This window comes from Amphiura filiformis, chromosome 2, assembly GCF_039555335.1.
Source record: "Amphiura filiformis chromosome 2, Afil_fr2py, whole genome shotgun sequence".
In the NCBI taxonomy this organism is placed as follows: Eukaryota; Metazoa; Echinodermata; class Ophiuroidea; order Amphilepidida; family Amphiuridae; genus Amphiura; species Amphiura filiformis.
The window spans coordinates 89,478,353-89,492,951 of record NC_092629.1 but is presented as its reverse complement, the minus strand read 5'-3'; the positions used below and the strand labels follow the sequence as shown (position 1 = coordinate 89,492,951).

General features: G+C 35.3%; 1 protein-coding gene across 1 annotated transcript; it reads right to left on the bottom strand.

Moving 5' to 3' along the window:
- Nucleotides 1-3,746: 3,746 nt before the first annotated feature.
- LOC140137556 (flavin-containing monooxygenase 5-like) lies at nucleotides 3,747-6,328 on the bottom strand. The gene is made up of 2 exons (XM_072159273.1): nucleotides 5,563-6,328; nucleotides 3,747-4,841 (listed from the first exon to the last, which is right to left on the bottom strand). Exons 1-2 carry the CDS (start codon nucleotides 6,187-6,189, stop codon nucleotides 3,918-3,920), a joined length of 1,551 nt encoding a protein of 516 aa, XP_072015374.1. The 5' UTR covers nucleotides 6,190-6,328; the 3' UTR covers nucleotides 3,747-3,917.
- Nucleotides 6,329-14,599: the final 8,271 nt, after the last annotated feature.

Here is a 14,599-nt window from a genome sequence, read left to right as displayed (position 1 = left end):
CTAATAATGTTTGGTGCATGACAAATTAATGATGGATCATGAATTAAAATAGTGCTTAAAATAATATTGTTCAAGGTTGCCGCGCAGGGCTAGAAGCTTGTACGTCCACTTAAATTGGTTTTGAATTGGTTTTGAATAACCACCAAGCTGAAACTATAAATTTGCCCCGATAGAGTGCAGGGCCTGAAGATTGAAGGAAATTAGGTGGTGAACATTAAAAAGGTAAAAGTATGAAATGGATTACGGGCTGTCTCTAAGTATGATATGGGTGGCGAGTTTCCTGTAACAAAATTCCCGTTTCCAATATAGAAGAGCCACGCAGGGCATGAAAGCAAGGTGAATCACTGCAGCAGAATTTCGGACAACACCTACTGATAAATAATTTATATGGGGAACAATCATTAGTTATGGCTCCCCAGATAGGTTAATGATTTAAACAGTTTTCACCCCCTGCCGACTGCCCAGCACCTTTACTCACCGCACAATTTTGCTTTTAGTTGAAATCTCGCGAGCATCATTAAAACAAATTTTTTTTCCAACAATGGATACCAAAAATTTGGATAACTATTTGACAATTAAGATACAAAATGTGATCATATTGCATCAAAATAAAATGATTTCCAAATTGCCAATTTCAAAATTTTCATTTCGAAGGTGTGGGGTATGCCTCCCCCACCAAGCCCCCCAGCCCCATCACATGCCAATGATGTGAAAGTTTGGTTCTGATATAATTTTGATTATTTGGAAAATCGCGATATATTAGCAAATTATTGAAAATTGATTTTTTTTAACAGTCCTCGCGTTCGAAGTAAACTTTAAAAATCTTATGATATGTACTTTAAGATAAGGTTTAAAGATACAAATATAAAAAAAAATCGCCCAAAAATGTCACTTATAACCTCCACTCACGCGACGTTAACGAACTTTCTTGGTTTGAACCATTGGAATATTGAGGCGACCCATAGTGTAAAATGTCTCGTTCGAAGATAATGATCAGGATATAATAAGCCAGTCATATCAGATAAATTACAATGCCGACTGATATCGCAACCATATAAAGAGTCTCAAGATGGCCGCCATCTTAGAAAGATCGTCTTCGTCTTCAACTCGATGCTGTATAATATGTCTTCTTTTGCACCTTGCCACTTCCCAGGACCCATCCCATGTCTGGCGTGAGTAAAACGTTCGCTCAAGATCCTTTCGGTAAAGCTTGCAAGGTGAAAACAGGAAATAGGGGTAAAAATTGCATTTTGAGGTTTTTTGATAATTTAAAATGTACAATCTTAGTTATCGAATGCTTTTTATTTCATTTGAATCCAATTTTGGGTTTGGAAACGCTGCTTGATTAAAATGAAATACACTCAGATGAAATTGTCATTTTCCTATCCTTTTACATGCGTTGAATTTCTTATGTATTTTATTGTTTTCATGAGTTTATTTTAAACACTTTTCTAGAATTAAGCTAATTTAAGGTACATTGACCTGATTTTTTTCACAGTTTTTAGTGATTAACAATTATTTAAAAATTTTTGACAATTTTAAATTGATAAGTTAAATAATTTGACCCAATTTTCAAAATTCAGTGTTTCTAGACTTTAAACGTAATTTTCAACCATTTTGTCGTTTCGTGTTATTTTAACCTTGCGCGCAGCTTTTTTTCAACTTCTGTATATCACAGCTCAATGAAATTTGGCATGTATGTAGAGGTTACATACTTTCAAACTCAAATGGAGAGCTTTAAAAAAAATTTGCTCAATTTTTGAAAAAACGTGTTTGCGCGAAAATGCTTAATTTGGATTTTAACGTCCTTGTTACCCTAATTAATTTTGATTTGTCAAAAAAAGCTTTCCATTTGAGTTTAAAAGTATACATACCCTGTAATTATACCAAATTTCATGAATTTCTGATAATTGGAAGTAAAGAAAAAACTGCGAGAAATCTGATATCCTGAAAATCCAAGATGGCCGCTGTTTCCATGGCAACCGTATGCGCAGAATTTTTCTTTCACCCATTTTTCACATTGGTTTCACCTGAGTATCATTGTGACCAAATATGAACTTAATAGGACTAATATTTCAAAAAATCACTTTCACCTCGCAAGCTTTACCTTAATGCCAAATTTTGTAAACTAAGCGAAACTGCCAAAATAAGCGCGGCATTGAAAAATGCCATATCTCCCACTCGATTTAAGACCCAAGTTCCAGTTCTGTACACCAGAAATACATGCAAAGAAAACATGATAAGCGATCAATAATGTTTGTCTGTACCTGCAATCGATAAATTTTGACCAAGTGTTCCAAAGTGTCAGAGTAGGCCTAACTATTACTTGTTGGGCACAAGAGCGCTAATAGGCTGTGACGAATAAAACACACCAGTGTTCATTTAATTTATAAACGCAAAAATATTTATCGTGAAGAATAAGATAAATCAATGTTCAATTTATAAATGCAGAAGTCTTTATCTTGAAGAATAAGACAAAACAGTATTTAATTTATAAACGCAAAAGTCTTTATCGTGAAGAATAAGATAAACCAGTGTTCAATTTATAAATGCAAAAGTCTTTATCTTGAAGAATAAGACAAAACAGTGTTCAATTTATAAATGCAAAAGTATTTATCGTGAAGAAAAATTCAAAACAGTGTTCATTTATAAACGCAAAAGTATTTATCGTGGAGAAAAGACAAAACAGTGTTCAATTTATAAACGCAAGTCTTTATCGTGAAGAATAAGATAAACCAGTGTTCAATTTATAAATGCAAAAGTCTTTATCTTGAAGAATAAGACAAAACAGTGTTCAATTTATAAATGCAAAAGTATTTATCGTGAAGAAAAATTCAAAACAGTGTTCATTTATAAACGCAAAAGTATTTATCGTGGAGAAAAGACAAAACAGTGTTCAATTTATAAACGCAAGTCTTTATCGTGAAGAATAAGACAAACCAGTGTTCAATTTATAAACGCAAAAGTCTTTATCGTGAAAAATAAGATAAAACAGTTTTCAATTTATAAACGCAAAAGTCTTTATCGTGAAGAATAAGATACCAGTGTTGATTAATTTTATAAACGCAAAAGTCTTGACGAATAAGATAAACCAGTGTTCAATTTATAAACGAAAAAGTCTTTATCGTGAAGAATAAGACAAAACAGTGTTCAATTTATAAACGCAAAAGTCTATCTTGAAGAATAAGATAAACCAGTGTTCAATTTATAAACGCAAAGTCTTTTATCAGTCTTTTATCATGAAGAATAAAAAATTAAAACAATATTCAATTTATATATAAACGCAAAAGTCTTTATCTTGAAGAATATGATAAACCAGTGTTTAATTTATAAACGCAAAAGTCTTTATCTTGAAGAATAAGATAAAAAAAAGTCTTAATCGCGAATTTGAAAACAAACCGTTGGCAAAAGTTCCTTCTTTGTATAGCAGATGGAAAAGACATTGAAGACAAAAAAAAAATGAAACACCTGTTTTTCGATAGATTGAGCATGTTCTGTAGAATTTCGGGTCAAAGCTGTAGGGGCCGTTAAACTTCCGATGGCAAAATGTACTGTAGTTGCAGGCAACATTCCAACGAAGGGAAAAAGAAAGTCCTTGAGAAGAGCTCCCCGTCGTCAATGATAGGTCGTTGTCTTTGTTGGAAATAATGAACATTAACCAACAATAAACTTCCCTGTTGAAAATCACAATCAATATCGGAGATGGTCTAATGGTATGGACTAAATAATTAAATTCAACATAGTAGAAAGTGCCAAATTTGGTAGTTGATGCTCAAGGTTTGTTTTTCTTTAATCGTCACAACCTTTTTACACTCACGCGATGAGCAACGAATTTTTGAACTATTGGAATATCGAAACAACACACAATGTAAAATGTCTCGTTCGAAGATAATTAGAAGTGACTTTATATAGATCAGTTATATCAGACGAATTATAACGGCGACAAAAATCGCAACCACAATCAAGAGTTTCAAGATGGCCGCCAATTTGGAAGGTTCGTCTTCGTCTTCAACTCGTTTCCATGCTGTATATATGGCTTCTTTAGCACCAGCCCACTTCCCAGGACCCATAAGACGATACTGGTAAGCATAGCACGGTCCGAAGAAGCAACGAAGTGCCAGAACTGGATCCTTGAAGAACAGATTCCAGAAATCTGGTTTAGCACCGAATTCACTAGCAACCTCATCCATGAATGATATCCAATCTACTTGGATGGTGTGCCTTTGACTTGCCACGTACCTCTTCGTCATGTCATTCCTCTTCTGGAGGATGTTTTCCCACATCGTGTCACGACTTGGAAGTTTAGTGACCCCTTTGAAGACGCGTGTTGCCCATCTACATTGCAGCTCAGATATCGGATTGATCGCACCCCATGGTTGTACTAAACCGATGACAGCTATGGTCGGATGCTTCAGATTAGGAGGAAACACATACTTGTATAGAGATACTTGATTCTTTTCTGCTTTGATGACAGATGAATCAACCATTGGAAACCCAAAGTTGTATCCTGTAGCTAGAATGATATTGTCTATGTTCTCTTCAACAGTGCCATCTTCAAATTCCACGCCGGTTGGAAGAATTTGCTTGATGTTACACTTGATCTTAACGGTGCCATTACGAATGCGATTAGGCAGGGCATCGTTGACGGTGGGGTGAGCTTGAGTTGAACGATGTGCTGGTTTGATCCCGTGCCTGGCGTGGGTGAAGCGTGTGCTCAAGATCGTTTCAAATGCCAAATTCTGTAAACTGAGCGGCACTGCCGAGAAAAAAGCGCGGCGTTGAAAGATGATATCTCCCACTCGATTTAAGACCCAAGTTCCAGTTCTGGACACCAGAAATACCTGCAAAATTAACGTAAAATGAATGTCTGTTTTATTCATTGAACATTTACAAGTTTTCCAAAGTGTCAGAGTAACTAAATTATTAGTTTAGTTGTTCAACATAATGTTAACGTAGAAGCTTGTTTTTGGCGTTGACAACCAATTTCAAAAATATGTTTTCTCATAAAATGTTTACTGACCCTCAGTCGGCATTGGCCATTTTAAAATACAGAGTGTCAAATTTCATACAGAGGTCCAAACCTCAAACTTGCTCAAATGTTGTTTCAGACCTCACCAAATTATTCCTCTGGTCATAAGGATTAAAAAAGTAAACTTTTTATACCTATCTGTGACGTACCGCTACGGGGTTATGAGCAGACTGAAGGTCGAAGGTCACATGCAGATTCCTAAACCTGAAAAATGCTCCGATTTTCACCAAAATGGTATCATATTGTTCATCATTTCATAGAAAAGTAATTTAGAAAAATATAGTTTGTGTTATGTAAAATGTTTCGTTATAATATGGGTAATGTCGCAAAAATAGGTCAAGGTCTATGATTCAATTTACAATGATTCAATGCTAGAAACATCCTGGCTATGGCAAACCTATCTTTATTTGAAATGTTATAGAAGGCGAACAATTTGAGACTATTTTGATGAAAATCGTAGCAGTTTTCAGGTTTTTGTGACCTTTGACCTTTAGTCTCCACATCCCCTTTGACACTAGTCTGAAGATATCTACCTGAGAACACACGTGGCTAAGCTCCACTGCAGCATCTCCACCAGAATTGCCAACGCCAACAATAATTGTCCTCGAATCCTCGTAGCCTTCAGTAGTTTTGTAGTCATGCGTGTGAACCACATTGCCCTTGAAATCCTTCAGTCCTGGAAAATCTGGGATGTTGGGTTCCACATGATGTCCAGAACAGATAAGTACCGCGTCAAATATCTCTTGCCATTCACGGTCATCCTCGATGCTCTTCAATTCAAGTCGCCATTGTCCTGTTGTATCGTAATCGTTTGCAGGAGTCACGTGCTTGATGTAGGTTTGGTATTTGATATACTTTTCCAATCCAAAATGATCGGCGTAGAGATGGAAGTACTTCTTGAGATACGTGTGGTGCATGAAGATGGGAAAGTCTTTGGGGGCGGGGAAGTCGCTATAGGCCATGTGCTCTTTGTGCCATGGGCTGACAGTGGATTTGAACACGCAACCTTGGCCATCTCTGTTCTCACGATACCACCATAAACCACCAATGCCGGTTGATTTTTCGAAGCATACGGGTTCGAGATCTTCGTCCAGACATGATTTAATCGCTACAAGCCCACTGGCTCCTGCACCAATAACAGCAACTCTTTTCTTTTCCATTGCGATATCTATAATATAACCAAATGGAAAAAATCCCAATCATTTATGTTTTGCGATCAAGCTAAATGTTGATCAAAATCTTTCTATTTCATTACATGAGCCATTCTCATAGCTTTATTTTGCTGAAACATGCACCCATCGTAATTAGACTTACGGTTCCATATGTTAATATGGATATTTTAGTGTTGCTCAGAATAATAAAATTTAAAGGAAGTTGAATACTATTATTGGCTTTATCTCACTTCCGACTTCTGACTCATTTTGCTTGATTACATAACATTAACACTTCTTCTACTTCTACAATGCCAGGATCCAACAGTTAGGACGTAAGGGCAAGGTCCTCTGGAACGTAGAGGAAGTGATTATAGATAACAGAACCGGGAATGGTCCCCCTTTTCTTTTCGAATAGCTCTGACACTTTATTGTGCACCGGGATTGTGCACAGGGTTGACTCTTCTGTACACGGGACCACCAGCTTTCCCGTGACTTTCCGAACCACGAGACGCCGTTCATATTCTTTACATGCTAAGCAGTGCATGGGGGTGAGAAGGAATTCTAAAATTATATTTTGAAGCAGGGTCTGCTTCACAATCAGAGAAGTTAACTCGGATAAACCTCACAGAAATGAACATAATTGCAGGATTCCCGACCTTAGAGGAACATTAAGGGATAGGCAAATGAATTCTCACCAAAGGCAAGCCCAAGGCTCCGACGCGACGGCTCAGCGCCTTAGATCACTCGGCCATCTCACCCTCTGAGTGGGATCGCAATGTCACATGGTTTAGTCCAGGATAGATGTTTGTTTTTGTGTTTGTTTGTTTTTTGTGTGTTTGTTTCTTAGTTTATTTTACTGTGATTAATACTATTTGGTGACTGACTCAGACTTGTATTAAAAATAATAACTTCTTTGTTTATCGTTAGGCCCTAAAGAACGGACAGTGAAAGGTACTATAGGTGTCATGTCAGCAAGTCAGTAGTTGCTGACCAAGACCACCGGGATCCTTTACTAATGTTGTTTAACTAAACCGCAAGACGAAAAAATATATTGACATTGTAATAATTACGATTATTTCCTCGCAATGGAACATTTGGGCCCTAGGGGTACAAAATTAAATAGCATCCAAAATATAATGGGCCCAATGGGCCCCGAATGTAACAGGGCACCATATTTATAATATTTTTACATTTACGTGGTCATAAAGCATAGGCGTGAATAACGGAAAGGGGGGGGGGGTGAATTCGCCAATATTTTGATTGTATGGACATCCCCCCTGGCAATATGGAGCCTGAAATTATGTTCCACGCTATCGAACGCTTTTTCCATATCAAGTAAAATAATGGAGCCTGAAATATCATTAGAATCACAATATTCAATAAGATCAATAATTGTACGGATATTGTTGCCAATATTTCTCCCTTTTATATAAAGCCTATAAAGCCGGATATGAATGATATCCTGCAAAAACAAAAGACGATTGGCCATAACTTGAACAACAATCTTGTAATCTAGAAGAGAACTAGGACGGTGATTTATCTTTATCTTTTTTAGGAAGCGATCAGACAAAAAACCATTTTCAAAAGAATAAAGGTATGAATTCATGAGCATATTTGAGATATCATTTAAAAAAAGCACAATATAAAATTCAACTGGCAAGTCGTCCAAACCAGGAGATATTCTGATTCATAGCTTTCAAGGATGACAAAATCTCAGATTCGGTTTGGTTTATTAAGAATGATTTTACTGACTTCAGAACAATTTGGAAGAGTAATTTCATTCCAAAAAAGGAGCAATGTCCTTTTTAATGTTGGGAGTCATCTGGGATGAGTATAAGGATTCATAAAAGGAATGAAGTTCTTTGAGAATATCTTTATGGTCAGAGATAATAGAGCCATTATCTTTTTAAAGAAGGTGGACGTTTTTCTTTTCATAATTATGAATGCTTCTCAAAATAAAAAACGGTCTCTTTTTAATTAACTATTGTGACTGAACGCAATGACATGTGACGCTGTTATATTATTGGTCCATATGTTTAAGATAAATATCGGCTACACAAACCTTTTTACACTTTTACATTTCGTAAAATATTTTTCGATTTATTTTCAAAAGTATTTAGGGGGGAACTTATAAGTTGTGAATCCTATATAATAGTCCGTTTCAATATTTTCCCCTTGGTAATAGACTGATGAGTTATAATTTTCTTAAATGGCCAAATGCTTATTTCTCGATCACTACACTAAATAATTGGCACTATTTAACATTGGAAAAAGGGCATACATAGTACATGTTGGGATTGGGACATGGAAGTTACTTACAATGTCAAATATCGTCCATTTTTGTGCATCCATGTAAAAAAACGAGAACATTTTCAGTGCCAATGTTAATAATTTAGCGCAATTAGCATAGTAGGTCAATACGTTGGTACACGCAAATTGCATTGCCCGATCATTGTAAAAAGTGCGCGAAACATATGCAAAGGTATGCCGTATTATACTTCATTTTGGAGTATATTTTGAGAAGAAAAAGTGATTTTATGTCAATTATATAGTTCACTTACATGTAGAAGGAATATCACCGCATTTAAAGAAGTATCAGTAAGCTGTTTGTGGTATACGACAATCGACGGGTTTTTCACGAACCTTAATATCAGAATGGTAATGAGAAAAATATGATCTGTGATACCTCATCAATAATGGGGTGATTCGGGTAAGTACGTGCCTGGTAATGATAAAGTATGTCCAGCCTGGTTATGATAAAGTATGTAATAATAGTATGTTATCAATTATGTTTACCTTGGACGTAAACTGATGAGGTATCATCATTTTAGATAACCAAATGCTTATTTCTCATAAAACCCACGTATAATGGTCATGATGCTGAAATAACGGCTTTAATTTAGTTGTGAAATAATTTAATATGTCTCCGATTACTATCCAGCAAACACACAAATGAATAGACAATCTACAAGTTCGAATTCGCGTCAAAAAACTTCAATCCATTCACCTCAACTCTACTCGGTCATACTTTAACAACCCAAATGGATTTTATTACATGTCGGAGTCTCCTTGTTCAATTCATTTACTTTGAATGGCTTTATAACATGACAAACATGAGATTTTTCTGCATTTTCTAGTGTTTTTTTGTCATTTTGGAACGTCTCGGACTCTCGGGCACCATCCGCAATGTGACCGCCGTACGGGAATTCTACGATTGACCAATTAACAATGGATTTAACAATCTAGAAAGGCACTAACTTATTTTGGACCAGTGTAACATGCAGTTGCCGTTCCGGTTTCACGCTTCACGAAAATCGCAATCTCTCTAATCTCTAACGGTCCACAACACCCAAGAGTGAAAATTATTCTTTATTTGAATTATTATATCGAAACGATACTTTTGACTCGTCTTTCACCATCTTTGGCCTTTTTGTAGTAATAATGCAATAAGTCTAATATTATTCCTAGATAGGTCACATTTTGAAATTGGACCCTGTAAAAAGTTTGATGACCCTTTTTCCGCCGAAGCTACTCCGGTTCAATTGTTGCCAATAAGATAAACCAGTGTTCAATTTATAAACGCAAAGGTCTTTATCATGAAGAATAAGATAAAACACTCAACAGTGTTCAATTTATAAAACAGTGTTAATTTATAAACACAAAAGTCTTTATCGGGAAAAATAAGATAACCAGTGTACAATTTATAAACGCAAAAGTCTTTATCGTGAAGAATAAGACAAAATTAGTGTTAAATTTATAAACGCATAAGTCTTTATCATTCGTGAAGAATAAGATAAACCAGGCAGTGTTCAATTTAAAAAAAAAGTCTTTATCATATCGTGAAGAATAAGACAAATCAGTGTTCAATTTATAAACGCAAAAGTCTTTATCGTGAAGAATAAAACAAATCAGTGTTCAATTTATAAACGCAAAAATGTTTATCGTGAAGAATAAGACAAACCAGTGTTCAATTAAACAAAAATTGCGAAAGTCTTCATTGCGAAGATAAAAACAAACCGTGGAAACTGCATTGGCGATGAATTCTAATTAATAGAGAGCTTGCGGAATGAAGTTACTGGAACTTTAACGGCAACTTCAAAAATATCGATTCGATTTCTTGCTCAACTTCACTTCAACGCGAACGTCAGATTGGTTTCTGTACCAACAGCGTCTTGTTGTTTAAACTAGGGAAGTGTATCAATGGGTGATCAAAAGAAGGGTATGTAAAAGCGACTGCATCAAATTTCTCCCTTTTGTTTGCTGAAGTGGTTTGTTGGTAACACTTATTACAATAGGCGCTTAGTTTGAATAAACATGGATTACATCTCTTGGCGATGACCAATGCAATGGGAATTAGGCCTATGTTATGAGCTATACGCTAATATTATACTTCTAAACATGTTTCAATTAAATATTCTTGTGATATGCCTATATTATTGTCCCGGATTATTATAATAAAAGCTCAATTATTATTCCAGTAAACGTCAGCTTTGTCAATTTTATATTTCCATCAGGACACAAGCCCATTTTATCTGTTTGCTCTCCCTAGCCCCCCCACCATCACCACCTCTCCATATCATCCCCTCCTCCATCTATTCATCTATCCTCACTTTCCTGCTCCCCAGTGGCGTTGCCAGGAGTTTTTTTTTTAGGAGGGCAAGGACTCCTCTTTGCATTCTGATCGAATTAAATATATCTCCCCGAATGATCCTCATTTTGTTCTTTAAAAACTCCCAGAATTTTGAATTTCAACCAACATATTTCTGGATGCTCCTTTTCTGACATTCTTATTTTTGTAACAAATAGGCCTCCTCTTTTAATAATGAATAATTTGGTTGACATACAATACCCATAGGCCTATAATATACGTATAATAGCGTGGCACATGTTAGACCAGCTTTCTGCTGAATTGGGGTACATAATGTAGGCCTAAATGAATAAAATAATAATTAAATAAAATACCTGAACAGTACAAACATATTTGGTTATATAGAGGTGTAATTATAAGACACGCAACGTTGTAAAAAAAAATGTTCACAGTAGCTGCAATTCGCAGAAGTTCACTACACTGCTGGGTCGCGTAAAATCAGTCCATTTTACTGAACTTAATCCCTTGGCGTTGAAGTCAAGCCAAAAACTTGGTTCCGCAAGCTGATTTGGTGTACGTCATGAGCACACACAAATGTATATAACAAGTGTGACGTTTGGGACAAAATTTATTTTGATCTAATTCAATCAGTAATTTTTAGCATCATGTGGCATGTTTGTACCCAAACCAAATTAGATTTCCAATAATTGGTCTATTAACTAGACAATACATAAGTGGTAATTATGTAGTCTATGAGGAAATATGCAAACCATTGTTTTAATTATGACATATTTTCATCATAATTTACGGCACACTATAGATTTTGCGTTAACTTTAACTTCAAGCGGCTTTAATGGCAGAGTGGTTTTGAATACATAATCCTCTATAATCCTCTAGACGTTAAAGTTAAAGTTAAAGTAACTCCATTTCGCAAGCTCTCTAATAATGGCGTTGGACGCCAAACTCAAAGCAGGCGCAAAATTTCATTAGATATTGCGGCCCTAGCGGCTGCAGAAACACACTGAAAACATAGGCGTAGATCACGGGGGGATGGGGGGATAAATCCCCCAATCCCCCAATATTTTGTCAGGGAGAGGGTCCATACAATCATCCCCCCAATGTTGACGCCTGAGTGTGGCTTTCTGAATTTATTCCATTTTTGCACCATATTTAACCAGTTTAGCTTCAATATGTACCATAAACGTATCTTGTCGCCAAAAGGTGCTGGATTCACTATACGTCAAGAAATGTCAAAAAGAAATCTACGCCACTGACTGAATACGGAGGAATCCTCCTGAATGACAAAAAATGAAACGCACCAATTCGTCGATGGAAAAGTTCTGTAGCGGGTCGATGACCCAAGCTATAGGAGCAGAGTGTGGAACTCCGGTAGCAAAAAACACTGTGTGTATGTATTCTTGAGTAGATAGCGGAAAAACTAACAAGCAAACAAATAAACAAACAAACATCAAAACAAACTTTGCTAACAGACGTTTTCTAAAGTTGTGAAATATTTTCTGTTGTTTTATTAGGCCCGCAATGCTATCTTCAGAAGATAGCCGTTTGCGAGCGATTTGCGAAAAAATGATGCAGATCGTAAATGATGCCGGGCGTAAGTGGGCTTGCGCATGTTTACAGAAGATGGTGGATGTCGCAACGGGTGATTTTCAAATTGCACCGTAAATGGTATCTTGAGTAGATAAAAAAAACAACAACAGACAAACAGACAGACAAACAAACATGAAATATAAAAAATATACCAAATGATCTTTCTGACTCGTCTCATGCTAAGTCTATGATTTCCTTCTTTTTTGTATTATTTCATTAGGTTTAACAATGCTATCATCAGTAGATAGGCCTAACAAAATATATTCAACCTTTTTCAATTTCTTTGTATTTTACAAATAAATACTATCTTGAGTAGATAGCTGAAAAACTAACAAGCAAACAAATAAACAAACAAACAAAAAACATCAAAATAAACTTTGCTAATAGACGTTTTCTAAATTTGTGAAATACTTTCTGTTGTTTTATTAAGCCCGCAATGCTATCTTTAGAAGATAGCCGTTTGCGAGCGCGTTGCGAGAAAATGATGCAGATCGTAAATGATGCAGGGCGTAAGTGGGCTTGCGCGTGTTCAAAGAAGATGGTGGATGTCGCAACGGGTGATTTTGCAAATTGCACCGTAAATGGTATCTTGAGTAGATAACAAAAACAAACTAACAAACAGACAGACAAACAAACATGAAATATTGAAATATAAAAAAAATATACAAAATGATCTTTCTGACTCGTCTCATGCTAAGTCTTATGATTTACTTCTTTTTTGTATTATTTCATTAGGTTTAAAAATGCTATCATCAGTAGATAAGCGTAACAAAATATATTCAACCTTTCTCAATTTCTTTGTATTTTACAAATAAATACTATCTTGAGTAGATAGCTGAAAAAACTAACAAGCAAACAAATAAACAAACAAACAAAAAACATCAAAATAAACTTTGCTAATAGACGTTTTCTAAATTTGTGAAATACTTTCTGTTGTTTTATTAAGCCCGCAATGCTATCTTTAGAAGATAGCCGTTTGCAAGCGCGTTGCGAGAAAATGATGCAGATCGTATATGATGCAGGTCGTAAGTGGGCTTGCGCGTGTTCAAAGAAGATGGTGGATGTCGCAACGGATGATTTTGCTAATTGCACCGTAAATGGTATCTTGAGTAGATAACAAAAACAAACAAACAGAAACATGAAATATAAGAAAATATACCAAATGATCTTTCTGACTCGTCTCATGCTAAGTCTTATGATTTACTTCTTCTTTGTATTATTTCATTAGGTTTAAAAATGCTATCATCAGTAGATAAGCCTAACAAAATATATTTAGCCTTTCTCAATTTCTTTGTATTTTACAAATAAATACTATCTTGAGTAGATATCGGAAAAACTAACAAGCAAAAAAAGAAACGACAAACAAAAAACATCAAAACAAACTTTGCTAACAGACGTTTTCTAAATTTGTGAAATATTTTCTTTTGTTTTATTAGGCCCGCAGTGCTAACAGACAGACAAACAAACATGAAATATAAAAAAATATACCAAATGATCTTTCTGACTCGTCTCATGCTAAGTCTCATGATTTCCTTCTTTTTTGTATTATTTCATTAGGTTTAAAAATGCTATCATCAGTAGATAGGCCTCACAAAATATATTCAACCTTTCTCAATTTCTTTGTATTTTACAAATAAATACTATCTTGAGTAGAGAGCGGAAAAACTAACAAGCAAACAAATAAACAAACAAACAAAAAACATCAAAACAAACTTTACTAACAGACGTTTTCTAATTTTGTGAAATATTTTCTGTTGTTTTATTAGGCCCGCAATGCTATCTTCAGAAGATAGCCGTTTGCGAGCGCTTTTGCGAAAAAATGATGCAGATCGTAAATGATGCAGGGCGTAAGTGGGCTTGCGCATGTTCACAGAAGATGGTGGATGTCGCAACGGGTGATTTTCAAATTGCACCGTAAATGGTATCTTGAGTAGATAAAAAAAACAACAACAGACAAACAGACAGACAAACAAACATGAAATATAAAAAAATATACCAAATGATCTTTCTGACTCGTCTCATGCTAAGTCTATGATTTCCTTCTTTTATGTATTATTTCATTAGGTTTAAAAATGCTATAATCAGTAGATAGAACTAACCAAATATATTCTCAATTTCTTTGTATTTTACAAAGAAATTGTTTCTTGAGTAGATAGCGGAAAAACTAACAAGCAAACAAATAAACAAACAAACAAACAAAAAACATCAAAACAAACTTTG

What these genes read in the sequence shown, in the direction of transcription:
- LOC140137556 (XM_072159273.1), bottom strand. Translation starts at nt 6,189, where the DNA reads ATGGAAAAGAAAAGAGTTGCTGTTATTGGTGCAGGAGCCAGTGGGCTT. An exon ending in TTAGCCACGTGTGTTCTCAG is followed by an intron (nt 4,842 to 5,562) that starts GTAGATATCTTC and finishes TTAATTTTGCAG; the next exon opens with GTATTTCTGGTGTCCAGAAC.